The sequence below is a fragment of the Liolophura sinensis genome, chromosome 9 (genome assembly GCF_032854445.1).
Source record: "Liolophura sinensis isolate JHLJ2023 chromosome 9, CUHK_Ljap_v2, whole genome shotgun sequence".
Classification (NCBI taxonomy): domain Eukaryota; kingdom Metazoa; phylum Mollusca; class Polyplacophora; order Chitonida; family Chitonidae; genus Liolophura; species Liolophura sinensis.
Genome location: NC_088303.1, coordinates 12772497 through 12788943, shown reverse-complemented (window position 1 = coordinate 12788943; position 16447 = coordinate 12772497). Strand labels below are relative to the sequence as shown.

Sequence of the window (16447 nt, the reverse complement as noted above, 5' to 3'; positions counted from 1 at the left end):
ACCAGTGGTGTCCGCTCCTCTCCACAAATCCCATCCCACACCATCACGCAAATTATTAAATTCAACGAACTGTGGATAAATGTGAATATTTCTGAATAAATATGTTTGGATTCTTGTAGAGGCTGTGCGTGGGGCAAATTGATAGATTCTCTGTGGCTAATGATACAGTTGTACATGTTGTGTGTCTACGTCTGTATTGTAGGAAAATAACATACATAGTTTTGCTGCATGAGTCACATGAGTCTTGCAGACTCCGGGACATCTCTACATTACATCCTCCGTAACTATATTGTTGTACAATGTCACATTGATGTTCATTATGAGTCCGTTTGCTAGTTTTCGACTCCTGCAGACTCTGGGACATTCCTACATTACATCCTCCTTAACTATATAGTTGTACAATGCCACACTGATTTAGTTTGTTATGAGTCAGTTTGCTACATGACATCCTCCGTAACTATATTTTTGTACAATGTCACATTGATGTAGTTTATTATGAGTCAGTTTGCTAGTTTTCGACGGAACATCTCTACATTACATCCTCTGTAACTATATCGTTGAAAAACGTTGCACTAGTTATGCAGTTTGTTATGAGTCCACCACTGTGCCTCAGTCGGAATAAAGTTGCTGTTTCTCATTTCCTTGTACTTTATAGCTTCATATACAGGTGTAGTTCCTAAAATACACCTTGTGATTGGTATATTTGTTCAGCCTGTGTCTAGCGTGGTGTCTGTTATCCTGTTCCAACGAGACAGCACAATATATTAACACTATAGTACACATAGTCACAGTCAAAGTTGTGTCAGCAAGACTGGGATTCGAGCTCGGGTGAATACTCTATTACCACAATTTTAGAATTATATGTTTAGAGGCTATAACTTGCCTGTCGTTATACCACTTTATGTCTGTGTCATTGTCATATATACCTCTATGAACCAAACCCTTACATACCTATAATTAAACAATTTCCATCAGTATATATAGTGAACCAGCGTAATCATTCCCAATTCAACAGACGTTATCAGCCGAATCATCGCAGACGGTTTCGTACAATATGTAGATAACATCAGGAAGCTCCATGTGAATGTATACCAATTGTCTACCATTAGAAGAGTACATGGTATATATATATAGCAGCTCTGCACATGGAGAGATTTAAACTATGAGCAGTAGCCAGTAATTGTTATCAGTTATGTATCGTAATGGATTATTAAGATGTCAATTTAACGGAAATCGACTTTTCCGTTATGTACAAGTGGCACATATACCAGGTTTGTACAGTTTACGAGCCGGCTCATTCGCAGTAGCCTACATGGCGTCAACATTATAGTATAACGAGGGGACAAGTTTGCGTTACAAAGCCTTTTGAAATCTTTCTGAAATTCAGATCCGTTCTACACACAAAGAGTTGTCGATGGCAAATTTATTGACACGTGAACAGATCTTATAACTTAACGTTTCTTGCCAGTTTGAAACATGTTTGCCAAATACAGACACACATGTGCAAGCTTTAAGTGACATCGTGACAATCTCAGGAAAATACCCGCGTGTTCCCCAAAATACCAGTATTGCTCTAAAAACACGGATGTGGCTCAAATCAACCAATCAGCGCCCTGGAAATACCCTCCATTCAACGCTGACATCAACCGCCAGTCAACAATGAGCCGAACAAAACAAGCAGCATTCTTCGTACGGAAAATTCACACCCGATTGAAGTTGACTGACCCAGCTCTGCTTTAGTTGACATCCCCCATTAATTTAGGTTTTACTGTAACAGTCTTTTACTATATATACAATAATATTTTTAAGCGAGATTTTTTTAGATATGTGATTTTCTTTGCAGTAAGTATGGCAACCTGACTTATCTTCAAATCACAGACACACTCCCCACATTTGGTTTCTGGTTAGTCGGATTAATCCTATATGTGATCATATAAGTCTCTATGCAAGAAAGTGTATGAAGACAACGTTTTCATAATTGTAGAGTGAATTTCACTTGTATGGCATTTTGAACAGCTAAAATGATCTTCGCAACAGTTTCGTTTTAGATTATACAACCACTCTGCTCTGCTTCTTTATCTCTGACATTTCAAAATTTGGCGAATGAATTTGACATACTGCTGCACGCTGCTCAACCATAACATCTACAGAACAAATATACAGTCATAGTTATATGTGCATAGGCCTACGTTGGCATACGGTGGCTAAATCGTGGAAGGCGATTCAAAGGGAACAGTTATTACTGTTCAAACTATAGTATTCAGTTATCTCCTATTCGATTTAAATGAGAAGAAAAGTTAAATATCAAACAAATACCGTTGAAAAGAGTATGCATTTCCTCGCAGGTGCATGCCATAAATAGAATTCTAACAAAGTCAGCGCCAACATCCGCTGTGGGCGACTCCATGTTGCTGAAGAACTAGTCCCGAAGTCTTCTGTGTTAGGAAGAGAATTGCCGTCGGAAACCGTCGAAGTGCAGTTCGTACATTTCCGGTAGAAATCTTCTTCTCAGAAGGTAGCGAACAGTACAGTTCGTTTTCCGCTTGACGATCGGGAAACTGGAATGTTAGACGTAGGTTCCGAGTTTACACGAACAAGCCGGGAGTGTTTAACGGCTCTCATTGGCTGGGAGGCAACACACCCCCATAAATTACAGGGTGTTAAGATGGAGGACGCGACGGACTCAGCGATTTATGCCAGCTTTGCCGTTTTCAGGCTTTACATGTATGGCGAGGAAAAGTCGCAAAATTATGCAGCAGGCACCACTAGATAGAGAAAATGTGCTCTTTACATACAGCGGGAGATGCCCCAATATTGTTGTCCCTCTCACCCACACTTCTTAAGTGCCAGAAACCCTGCAGGAAATGCAAAGTAATACTTCATTCTAAAATTTCAGCTCCTCCACATTTACTCACTCATGTATGTGACTCTATCATTGTCATCATCCAATGACAGTAAGTGTCACTTACATGAGTGTTTCAACAAAAGCGCGAAGCAAAACGTAATCTTATTATGTCGGAGCCCGCGATCTTTTTGTGGAAGTTTTTCTTTTTTTCTTTTTCGTCCACTTAAAAAAAAAACTCCCACCCAAACTTTTGTTCGTGGCAGTTTTTCTTTTCATTTTTTTTTGGGGGGGTGGGGGGGTGGGGGGGGAGGTGGGCTGCTTAGAAAGAAAAACAAAAACTCTACCGGCAAAAATTGAAAAAAATGAAAAAGTTAAAAAAGGAAAACTACAATGACCATTTTACGGCGCAGTACTAGCCTGACTGATAGTAAGTTTCCTGAATTTTGTGAAAAGACGAATTTTGTAAAAGAATTATTTGAGCAGACCTCTACACATGCTGGCCTAACATTGCTGGGCCCGGATTTCATCAGACACTGTGAGGAGTTTGACGTTGACGCTCTCCACGCAAGTGCGTTATATAGCAATGCCACTGATATGGAGATCGACAGAGCGCGAGACGTTCGTCTGCAATCGTGATGCAGCAGCACTAAACAGTTTTTTCTGAAAAAAATCTCGTTCGCAATCCGTAATTCGTCTGTTAACAGAAGACCTCTGTATTTTTGGCTGGCCTACAGCAGTATTCAAGTGAGTAAATACGCGAGTTCTTCCGCTGGTGGTAAAACTTTCTGTCTGACTACTTATGTCTGTTTGCGTCATCTTGTCTCCCTCAGTGGCTTATTTTGCTCTACATATCTTTTTATATATAGATATGCTAGAGTGAAATCTAATAGGCCAGTTGTAAACACTGATAAAAAACACACAGGCATTTAAAATCTGTCAGTAAAATTACACCACGACTGACACTGCTACTGACCCGTCAGGAGAAAATGTCAAAACAGCTAGGTACGATTCACGCATGTAGGCCTGTATGGCACAAAATGTACGAGATAAATTATAATTTAAAGCTGCTGAGACCAATGCAGATCAAAACAGAACATATTTTTAAATTTAAATTATCAGTACAATATGATACAGGCTGTCCCAGTCAAGTCAGAGGCTAGTGCAAAATTCATGATTATGTCGGGATAGATAACCATTATAGTGCAGCCAGTAGGCCTATATCACAATCATTAAATATATAGACCTAAACCCAAGAGACATGGATAGGAATAGGTTGACCGAGGATCATAGTAATAAACTTGTTTTATTTGCTAGATATGTGCATTTCTGCTTTTTAACTAAAAGCAGCTGTTTTTATAATAAAATGATTTCCTATTATTTTCACTGCTGTGCACAGATGTGAAGAATTTAAATCGGTAGTCCATGTATGTTAAAGTCTCTCTTCTGTGTTTACAGAAAAACAAGATAAAACCAGATCCTTGATTTGGACTACACTCACTGCAGAGAAGCATCAAACACAACTGACCAATCAGGGGGCACAGATGTAGGTCAAGCCTCTGTATTGTGGTCATTTGAGTTAGGGTCGGGGGGGGGGGGGGGGGGGGGGGGTGATGAAAATACTATCAGATAGTACATACACTAACAGTGTAGTCTCCAGCACGGTCCTCACGAGGTAGGAATATTCCATCACGCTTTTGTTGCCATGTTTAAAAATATGTACTATTCATACTTGAGCGTTTTTATGCGAATTTCCACGTAAACGTGGTAAAAGGTGGGTAAAATTTGGTCACAATTTATTGTAATATAAGCTCAAATTCAGAATTTCACGTGTGACAGTAGAGGTTATGTAAATGTACATCAAAGAACCTACCTGAAGCAATTAATTTCTGAGAAATTCTCAGCATGCATCTAGGCTCTTCTGTCATGTGATCATTGATGACAAATGGTTGATCAATTCGGCAGTAATTTACCAAATACCAGTGGCTTATACCAGTTTCCATCATCCATAAAAATGTCTGCCATTGTATGAGTGAAAAATTATCGAGTTATTAACAACAATCAAATAAATGATTAAATATATAAATACTTCAGGTAGCTGCTTCAGGTTTTACATGGAGCATGCTGAAACGCCAATTTGCGTCTATGAGATACATGCAAATTATCATTTATGTAAGTGTTACTGCAATACTTAGAGTTTACTGAATATAAATGAATGCTGTCTGAGTGATGTACTGTTTTGCCTGTGTGATACAATTTGTGTTCTGTTAGTGTTCTATTGATGTTGATGTACACAAGCTTTTCCATAGTTATTAACCTGACTGATGTGTGTACATGTTAAGTGGTTATATTTTGACAGTAGTGAGTGTCAGTTAATAATGATGTAGGCTACATGTACAAAAAAGGTCATTTTTATACTGGTATATGAGGCTTGCATGTACATGTAGCCTATTTCCTTGATCTATGACTGTTGTGAAGAGCTGTGTGGCCATTGATGTCTCTGCATCACTGCAGATTGTCTGTCCTACATGTACTTACACTTGTGTAATCTTGTTATAAAGTACATGTACATTTACGTTCGTGCTACACGCAGCACATGCATACAGGTATATATAGTAACCGGCACCTATGTGAGGATTTCGCATGCTTGTTATATGTCACTTGACAAATGAAAGGAATGTTTAACAAATGGATTAATGTAGATGTTTAATTTAGATTAAATGAACTTTTCATGTACATTGTGTACCTTTTCATCATCCCAAGCATACATTGAGTATGTTGCAGACATAAGTGGTAATAAGGGAAAGCTCATTCTTCTCTTCTGCACAACTAAATGTGGTCTGTGACAAGTGTCTACACATTATGAACTGGTTGTTAAGCTGTAATCTCAAGTTGTGTTTTGTGGAGCAGAATTGCTGGCTTTTGTCATGCAGGTTTGCTGGTTTTTGCATTTCCATATGATCTAGTAAACAGTGGTGCCTATAGCATCAAGATTTGCGAATTATGTGTGAAACCTTTACAGATACTGTAGCTATAAACCTCGAGTACCATCAATTTCTGAGTAATTTCTTGTCACAGCCTAAGTTGCAGCTTTAAGGAAATGCTTTACAATACAGTTTTATTGCATGTGCATAACCTACACATAGCTATTTTATTACCAGTATTAATGAAACTCCAGTATTAATGTAACTTGTACAAGTACTGAAGATTATATTTATGTACATATATGGTGCGCCTTAAAAGCTAAATATAGATGGGGTTTTTTTCTATAGTTTAACTATAGCCTGATGGTTGTACTGTATTTTGTGCATTAACCTACTGAACTTTTGAACTTTACAAAGTGCATGATCTAAACATGGCACAGTTCTTTTTGGACTGGTGTTTGACTGTCACATTAACTGTCTGTCTGCCAGTCATAGATGTATGCAGTCTTAGATTAAACTCAAGACATGATGCCTACATACTACTGATATGTACAGTACAGTATAATATTGCACCAGGTTTTTGAGATATACATGTAGGGCAGAAGTACAAACACATGGGGTCAGACTTAAGTTGTCAGGGTGATACAGCTGGGCCACAATGGCCTAGCTGGTGTATAGGATCATCATGGTGCATGTACGTATCCATGTACAGAAGATATGCTAAGGTAATTATTAACTATCAAGTGGGTACAACTACATGTGCTGTACAGGTATATTTGGGCTATTTATTTTGGATTATTTGTATGTATGTATACTTAAAAGTTCAACTGCTGTAGCGAGGAGCTATAAATACTATGGAATTGTTGCTAAGATAAAATTGTGGTAAAAAGTGCAGTCATAGTACCATGGTGTAGCCATCTTTAGCCAACCTGAACAAAATACAGACTACAGGACTGAGAGGCTTAACAGTTTAATATTAATTCTGAGGATTGTCTTAGATGTTCAAAATAAAAGTGATAATTAGCATGTAAGTTCAAATCTATAAGATCAGGAATAAAACCACAAGTTAAGGCAGACTAGGTCTAATTTATTAGATGTCTAAGACAGCTTATGTCATATCCTAAACATTACCATTGACATCCAATAAGATGCAAAGCAATGTTCAGGGACCATGGATGGAACCTCTTCTAAAGGATGGGGCTACCCACAAGCTTAGAGTTTCTAGATCATCAGAGCCAGGTTCTGAGTTGATTTTGACCACTGGATAAATGCACTTTTTACCAAAACCAGACACTCACATTTTACAGGCGATCAAGTATTGTGGAGTTTACATTTCTTAAAGAACTTCATTTGATAACCTTTAACATTTTAAAAACTATACACTGATTTTTCCGTGATCTGACATTCATGTTAGTTGTGGATGTGAGTTGGACCCAGTGTTGTATGCATATATCAGTAACCAGATGTAACATCCATGCATCAGATTTGATACCTAAATGATGGTATTAAGAGGGATCTAATCTTGCATAAATTAGGATGTTGCTGTGTTAGTCTAAACATCCCTGATGCGTGCATTTTTTTATTAGATTGTTGTTAAATGCGATGACTACAAAGCATATGGTGTAATTCTAAATCAGTGACATCATAAAATAAATTGCAATTAACATTACTGTATTTTTTTAACTTTATTCTGCTGATAAAGATATACTGGTGCTAAGGGATGTGTAATATTGCTAAGTACCAATTAATTTGCATAAATCTTTAGAATTTAACTGAAGTTAAGGTAAATGTACATGTAAAATGACAAGAGGCCAGATTTCATGTGTGACTATATTGCTGTGGTTAGAGATTGATCAATAATCCCAATGTTTCCAATAATTATAAATGTATCTCTTTACAAGTTTTGTTATTGTCTCTTTTTTTTTTTTTTTTTTTTTTTTTTTTTTTTCAGGTTCAGATCATTAAAACTACTTTTGGTATTAATTCTGGCCATACTATATATATGAAATAGTTAAAATGAACATGAATGTATATTATATGTTTATTTTTATTATTTTGTAACTTGATAATAAAAAAGTATTGATTGTAGCAAAAGTTTTGCTGCTGGTAAATAATTATAATAACACATAAGGTGACAATTTTCATGAAGAAACCTACAATTATGCACCTGCAGTGAACATGTGGTCCCGAACAGAAATGACATGGGGAGAAAAACTGAGGTTGATGTGCCATCCCACTTGTCAGAGCTAGCGTAGATGCAAGGGATATTCCAGAAGTGACCAAAGACAGTCATCATGTTACACTCAGCTAGACGATTGACTTCAAGATACTGGATGTATCAGAGGAGGGTACAGTTTCCCCAGACTATCATAGGTAATACTGGAAATTTATTACATATTTACATGTTCATGAGTACATACAACAAGTTAATTTATGGGTTCTGTGAGTTGATAAATTGTTTTTGACAGACTGTTGGCAGATGCATGTAATATTCAAACTCTTTTATGTCCAACGTCCCAATTGATAGTCTGTTCTTGGAGCCTTCCATTTACTGGGGGTTTGGGGGCATGGGTATTAACAGGAAGTACTTGGTTGACCATTTGTGCAGCCTAACACAAGTTCAAGACCATTCGTCTTCCATCAACATTAAATGCATGGTTGTACTATGTATATTGCACGTAGGAGGGTTTATCAGTAACTTGCCAAACATTGGTGGTTTACCTTAGTCACGCCGGTTTCCTCCATCCATTAAAAGTACCTCCAGTGCGTATTTAGTGAAAAATTCTGGAGTACGGCTTAAAATAACAATTAAATAAACACTTAAGGCTTTGCCAGTTTTTTTTTTTTCTCAAGCTTTTTGCATAATTTTATTCTAGTGAAATACCGTCAACATGTTACAGTGCCCTACTTTTGAAGAAAAAGCTATTAGTACTTTATCATATGTGCCAACCAGAACCTGTAACAGGGCATTTACATAATGTATGGAGATGTGAATACAGCCTACTTTCATCAAGAACTACGTGCTGGAAGTTCGGTGACATGAGAGTAGTCAGCCAGCTATCCGAAATATTCAGTGCAGGTTTATTTATTTTATCACTTGGTGACATATGTAGAAAACTGCAGTCAGTACCTGCATGCACATGGCATAAGGTTCATGTAACATCATGCCTTAATGTTTAACTTAGCATCAATGCAGGCTTTGTAAAAGTACATCTTTACAGCTTTAGACATGTTGGATATTTGCGAGTAATGGGAGACCACTCTCGTGGATCTATGCACTATTCTGAGCCTGTTCTGTTTGATACTGTCCTTAGAGCAGAGTTCTGTTTGGAGGAAGTATGGATCAGCTGTCAGCACAACTGCACAGGGGCAAAATGGACCGACTTCAGATAGAAGACGATCAGATGAGAAGAAAACATCTCTGGTGATATTTGATAAAGATGGCACCCTGATTTGTTTTCACTCCATGTGGTCTCCATGGGCCAAAAGACTGGCAACAAGGTAAGCTTTTACCAGCATTTCACTAGTATTTTGTCATTTGTACATTGGATTTGGAATTTGAAGAAAGTGTATTGTGAATATTGCATGTATCTCTATATGCACATGTGTATATGCTGTGTAATATTAGTAAAATATAATAAAAGTGTCGTTTGACTTACAAAATTCAGTGTTGTACAGTGAGTTTTATAACAGAGGCCAATGATTAATTTGTTGAAAGAAACCAATATTAACAGAGCTCTGAATGAGTAATATACATGGTTCTATAGTGTTCTGTACTTTGGTTTGAATTGTACCATCTTCAGGAAATATAAAGTCCTGAGAACAGGTGAAAAGCAAAAAGATGACTTTACTTATTAATAAAGGCGCCAATGTAAAGATTTCTAAGCATCTGACCCTAAAATGATGGTTTGTTACTCTTGGATATCATGACATCTGCTCATATGTTCTGTGGTATAAGGCAGCCAAGTTTTATTCCTCGCAGGCTTGAGGAAGCATCTGCACTCGATATTTCTGACAAAGTGTTTGAAATTTTGGGGTACTGTGATCAGACGAACACAGTAAGACCTGGATTGCTAGCTGAGAGCACAACTCCAATTATCAAGGATGAGCTGACAAAGCTGTTAATAAGTGAAGGATTCACCACAGAGGCTGCCCGTAATCTTGTTATCAGAAACTGGGAAGAAGGAGACACCAGTAATCCTACATCACTCAGATCTTTAGCAGATCTGAAGACCTTGTTCAAAATACTGAAAACCAACGATATCAAGGTGGCCATCTGCACGGCTGACTCCAGAAAGGGAACAATGAGTGCTTTGAAACAACTTGGTATCCATAGATATGTGGACATGATTGTGTGCGGGGATGATGCTGGGATGCAGCCCAAGCCCTCTGCTCACAATGCAAACGTTATCTGTAATGTACTGGGTGTGGATCCTTCAGAGGCTGCCATGGTGGGAGATACCCATGCCGATGTGGGCATGGGAAAAGCAGCTAAGCTTGGCAAAAGTATTGGAGTTTTGAGTGGGGTTGGAAAGTCACATCATTTGTCTAAGGATGCTTCACACATTATCAGAAGTGTCACCGATTTATTGCCAATCGTTCTGCCAACAAAAGCATGGAAAGACTACTACACCTACTCATCCTTTGACCGTATTCTTGTGGAACCATTGTCCTTAGAGGAAGCCGTTATTGATTGTGATGGCAGTAATGCACAATATCCTGTTTTCAACCGCAAGGCCTCTCTTATTATATTTGACTTGTGTGGAACATTAATCTGTGCTCAGTCAAGATGGATACCGTTTGTTGATCAGGTTCTAGAACAGTAAGTTCAACAATCTGATCTCCCTCAGCTGCCATGTTGTAATACCTTGATTGCAACACAAAACATAAATATTCATGCGAAGTGTTATCATCTTTGACTTTAATATACAGTTTGCTGCATGTCCTTCCATCGTTTGTGAAAGGGAATTTGAAATTGTTTGAAATTTTTTCAATACATTTTGGATTTGCCTGGTTGAATCAATGAAATGTCACATACTTTATAGTGTATAATGTGCAGAATTTTTGAGGCACTTTAAGGTTGATATAACACCAGAATAATCATAAATTGAAGTTAAGATGGTCTTCCATACAGATGTATTTATTTTTTGATACTGGAAAGTTTCTTTCAGATTATCATTGTATCTGTCATCAGGACTGTTCTATTTAATGGAAAAAGCTATCAGTTTTCCCTTATTCTAATGACATGGTGGGTCTGTTTGTACATAAATGGTTGAATATTAATGAGCACCTCTAATCTTTATATTTCTTTTCTTTTTTGTTTATCAGGTTATCCACAGAAACAGACTTGAACATTCCTCTGGATAAGGTGTATGAGTTTTTGGGTGTCTGCCGGGACACACAGAAAATCCAAGATGGTGTTCTCGGGCAAGGGACCATAGTACAGATCAAGAGGAAACTTGTGGAATTGCTGAAGGGCGAAGGATACTACCATGACGAAGCTATCATGTTTGTTAACAGGGTGTTGAAGGAATGTCGCCCTCTGACAGATAAAGGAGTGAAAGCATTTGACGACCTTGGTGACCTGTTCAGAGCTTTGAAGAAAAATGGCGTGAAAGTGGCTGTGTGTACATCTGAGAATCGAGAAGACTCCCACACATTGTTGACAAATCTGGAGGTGCGCAAATTTGTAGATGTCATGGTTTGTGGGGACGACCCTAGTTCACAACCTAAACCCTCAGCCCACAATGCTCTGATGATCTGCACAGAACTGAAGATTGATCCCTCAGAAACTATAGTTGTTGGAGATTCTGTGGGCGATCTCAGAATGGGCAAAGATGCGAAAGTGAAGGCAAGCATTGGCGTCCTCAGTGGAGTTAGTTCCAAAAATGATCTTGAAGAATTAGCAGACTATGTCATTCCGAGTATAAAACATATCATTGACCATGCATTAGAAAGACCTCCGGGAGGTTTCAGTGAAGCTAAACCCTCAAGACTTCTCAGCTTGAACACTGTCAGCAGTTCATCCCCGAGGCAGTATCATACCATGTACACTCAACCAAGACGACAGTACTCCACTTCCATGTCACTGAACCCAGAGGCGAAGGAGTATGACTACGTCATTGTTGGTGCCGGATCAGCAGGCTGTGTCCTTGCGAATCGTTTGTCCGCAGACCAAAACAACAAAGTTCTCTTGTTAGAAGCGGGTCCTAAAGATAACACGTGGACAATCCATATGCCAGCTGCCTTGATGTATAACCTGTGTGATGATCAATATAATTGGTACTACCACACTGAGCCAGAGACCTACATGGACAACCGGCAAATGTATTGGCCAAGAGGTAGAGTCTGGGGAGGCTCATCATCTCTAAATGCCATGGTCTACATTAGAGGACATGCCTATGACTATGACCGATGGGAGAGAGAAGGGGCCAAAGGCTGGTCGTATGCGGATTGCTTGCCTTACTTTAAGAAATCCCAGACACACGAGTTGGGTCCGAATACTTACCGTGGAGGTTCAGGACCGCTGTATGTATCCAGGGGGAAATCCAACAACCCTCTGTACAAGGCTTTCATAGAAGCTGGTGTTCAGGCGGGTTATCCCTTCACGGATGATATGAATGGTTACCAACAAGAAGGCTTTGGCTGGATGGACATGACGGTGTATCAGGGCAGACGATGGAGCGCATCCTCCGCATATTTGCGACCAGTTTTGTACCGATCCAACTTAGACACCGAAACAAATGCCTTCGTGAGTCATTTGTTGTTTGAAGGAAGCCGTGTTGTGGGACTTGAATACGAACAGACTGGACAAGTTCATCATGTGAGAGCCAGCAGGGAAGTTATCTTAAGCGGTGGCAGTATTAATTCTCCGCAGATCCTGATGCTGTCTGGTATTGGCAATGGAGACGACTTGAAAAAGCTGGACATCCCCGTTAAGGTTCATTTACCTGGGGTTGGGCAAAATCTGCAGGACCATCTTGAACTGTACGTTCAGCAGAAATGTACCCAGCCGCTTACCCTGTATGGTGCCCAATGGAAATTCCCTCACAACATGATTCAGATAGGGTTGGAATGGTTTACAAATTCTACGGGCCTCGCCGCCACGTCTCACTTGGAATCGGGTGGATTCGTCAGAAGTACTGACGAAGATCACCCTAATATCCAGTTTCATTTCCTGCCCTCGGTTGTTGTAGACCATGGCAGAAAGATGGGTGACTGTCATGCCTACCAGGTACATGTCGGACCGATGAGACCAACGAGTTCTGGGTTCGTCAATATTCTATCAAAGGACCCACGACAACACCCCGTCATTGTCGCCAACTACTTGTCCACGGAGTTTGATCGCAGAGAAATGAGAGATTGTGTTAAAGTTGCACGTGAAATATTAGGGCAAAAGGCGTTCGAACCTTATCGTGGGGAGGAACTTCAGCCAGGCCCTGATGTACAGACAGACTCTCAGCTGGATGCGTTCTGTCGCGCACACTCTGACAGCGCATACCATCCCTCGTGTACCTGCAAGATGGGGAGGGAGTCGGACCCGATGGCTGTGGTGAACCACGACACCAGGGTGTTTGGTACCGAGGGACTACGTGTTGTAGACGCGTCCATAATGCCTAGTGTCGTCAGCGGCAATCTCAACGGACCAGTGATAATGATGGCGGAAAAAGCGGCAGATACAATCCTCGAGAAACAGTTGCTCCCTCGAGAGAATGTGCCTGTGTGGCAACCATCGGCCGTCCGTTCTCAGCAGCACCGGGCAACCGTCAGATAAAACTTTGGTCTACAGGTGGTGCCTACCATAGAATGCTACCTAACTATCATTACCAGCTCAAAAAACCTGTCACAGCATGCGGACTACCCGTTAGTTTTTTTACACCATGCCATGGGAGATACGTTCAAAACGTTAAAAATTGTGGCATTTATTGTGTCATTAACCATTTGAAGCACTTTTGATATCTAGCCATTCCAATGCATTACTTTTTTACCTGTATAGCGAATGTTCGTTATACATCTTATCTTTAACTAAGTGCTACTCAAGAGAATATTTTCATCAAACAGGACAATGATGTAACGAAAACTTGATAACTTACCTCTATTGTTCTGAATAGTGCTATATGGATGTGCTTGGTAACATTGTACGTAAAGCGGTTATAATTTTACTTGAATGTTATTCTGTTGTCATATATTTTATGTGTGGGGGCCTCCGTGGCTCAGTTGGTTAGCTGGCTAGTCCAGCGTAATGACCCAGGAGTCTCTCACCAATGCGGTGGCTGTGAGTTCAAGTCCAGCTCGTGCTGGCTTCCTCTCCGGCCGTACGTGGGAAGGTCTGTCGGCAACCTGCGGATGGTCGTGGGTTTCCCCCCGGCTCTGCCCGGTTTCCACCCACCATAATGCTGGCCGCCATCGTATAAGTGAAATATTCTTGAGTATGGCGTAAAACACAATCAAATAAATAAATAAATAAATAAATATTTTATGTGTGTACCAATAATACTTGACATGTAACTGCCTACATGCTACATATATGCTATTGTTAGGATATGGACGAAAAAGATATTTTTCTTTTTAACTATTGGATCAGAACAATTCCATCTTAAATGTGCACATGATCCTGCTATTCATGTAACTATGTCTTTATGCCATATCGTGCCATATCTTATATATACGTTTTATTTTTAAAAGTGCCAATTGATGCCGAACTACAGTGCTTTTTGTGGCAGAGTGTTATTTTCTGGTAGATCTCATTAATGCCTGACTGTTTGCTACATGTCAATCGAGTGCCCTTCTGACATGTTTGCCCGCGTGCCACACTAATGACGTGCTATACTGCCAATATTTGGTGGACAACAAAAGGGTCTTAACGGTTATTTTGATTTGTTATATTTGTGTATAGAACTAGCTATTTCTTTCGTTTTTTTGTCATAAATGTATACAGGCGTTAGTGTTTTCCAATACTTTGTAAACTAACATACCCTCTGCCTATCTGCTCATTATACTGTATCATTGTATACAGTACTAAAAAGTATACAAAGTATCATTGTATACTTTTTTATACTGTATCGGCATGCAGAGAAAGGGTAATTTTCCAGTGTGTTAAGTGCCTAAATGTACATGTATTTTATTTTGTAATCCTCTAAATGTTAATTAACAGGGTGTATATTAAGATTTTAAAGATATTTTGAAGATGTGCCATACTCAGATTTTCTCATGTACATGATGTGGGTGGTGAAATTTTCAGGGCGAGATTTCTGACCTTCATTAACGTATTGTGCTGTAAACTGGGTACATGTACACGTATGTATAGTTTGGTCCATTCGGACAGTGTTAAAGTTTTGTGCATGGTAAGATAATTATACATTACATGTTGTGTTTTAAAGACTGCATATTTCACTCACCAGTCTTGTGAAATGATTGTTTTTTTTTTTGTTAAGGAATTAAGGAATATTGTCACATTATTTTGAATGGAGATTTTTATGTAGACTTTTTATATACAGTATGTAATGCGGTGTGTTTGAGAGGTCATAGTTTGAAAGCTTTGCATCTCGTTCCGGTTTATTCGTCCTTGTATTCCGAAAAGATCAGTAGTACATATACTATAAAACGGTACATTCTTGGAGTAACTTCGGAAATGTGGAGACATTGTGCTTCATTACTCGGTTTTAAGCACCCAATTTACTGCACAGATGTATCTTTAAGGCATTGGACATTGGATATATCAAGTTACCTGTATTTCCACTATACAAGTATCATGGAAGTGTTCTATAAGTTCGTCATGGCGGTGTTTTTGTAGCTTTTTAGTAAGTTTGTTGAATGGGGACTCGGCCTACTGTATAGCAGTGTGTGGTTTTGGAAAGCCTCTTTTATCATGATAGAAACAGTTATACTAAATAAACTGTAATGCTCGTTTGACAGGATTCTATATTTGCTTTTATCTACCAGATATGACATTCTTGTTTACATGTTATTCGTCCAATCAATGTGCATTCACTATATTTTAAAACAGACGAATTGCGCCCATTGTTAATCTCTCTTTCTGTACAACATGAAGAATTGTGCATATTTTATAACGCTATAGTCCGGTTTCATTAATTAAATCTGTTGTTATGATTTGGTTATCATTGTGATTTGGTTTATATCATTATGATTTGGTTATTATCATGATTGGTTATCATTATGGTTTGGATATCTTTATGATTTGGCTTATATTACATGTATTGTTATTTGGTTTATATTATTATGATTTTGTTATCTTTATGATTTGGTTATCTTTATTACTTTAAGTAGCTAATCTGGTTCGTAGTTTTTCTGTTTTAACCCAATTTGGGTTATGCTATGCTATAATATGAAGTTTAATTAAATCAAATAGAATCTTTTAAATGAGAAATAATTGTACATCAAAACGTTTTTTAAGCATTACTATTCATAGGTTAATTTTTTAAATAATTATCTAGAAAAAATGTCTTTTTAAATTCATAGAAATGAAGGCCAAAATTGTTTTTCATGTCTTAATGAGCATTTATTACAAATATGGATTAATAGCCATATATAGAAGCGAGACTCCTGTCTTTTTTTATGCCGGCTTTTGAAGTTTCACGGCATAATGTGCGTTTTTTCAGTGTTTCATACATTTGGTGTACTGTACGCTTTATCGGCGTTGATTGGCTTCGTCGTTCACAAC

The 16447-nt window shown here is 38.7% G+C and overlaps 1 protein-coding gene across 3 annotated transcripts; it reads left to right on the top strand.

Moving 5' to 3' along the window:
- Positions 1-4297: 4297 nt before the first annotated feature.
- On the top strand, positions 4298-14237 carry LOC135475017 (uncharacterized). Of its 3 annotated transcripts, none has more exons than XM_064754746.1 (5): positions 4298-4388; positions 7940-8139; positions 9081-9267; positions 9749-10588; positions 11095-14237. In XM_064754746.1, exons 2-5 carry the CDS (start codon positions 8061-8063, stop codon positions 13538-13540), a joined length of 3552 nt encoding a protein of 1183 aa, XP_064610816.1. In that variant the 5' UTR covers positions 4298-4388; positions 7940-8060; the 3' UTR covers positions 13541-14237. The 3 variants fall into 3 exon arrangements, with proteins under 3 accessions (XP_064610816.1, XP_064610817.1, XP_064610818.1); XM_064754747.1 differs by lacking the exon at positions 4298-4388 and adding an exon at positions 4933-5014; XM_064754748.1 differs by lacking the exon at positions 4298-4388 and adding an exon at positions 5729-5775.
- The last annotated feature ends 2210 nt before the right edge of the window (positions 14238-16447 follow it).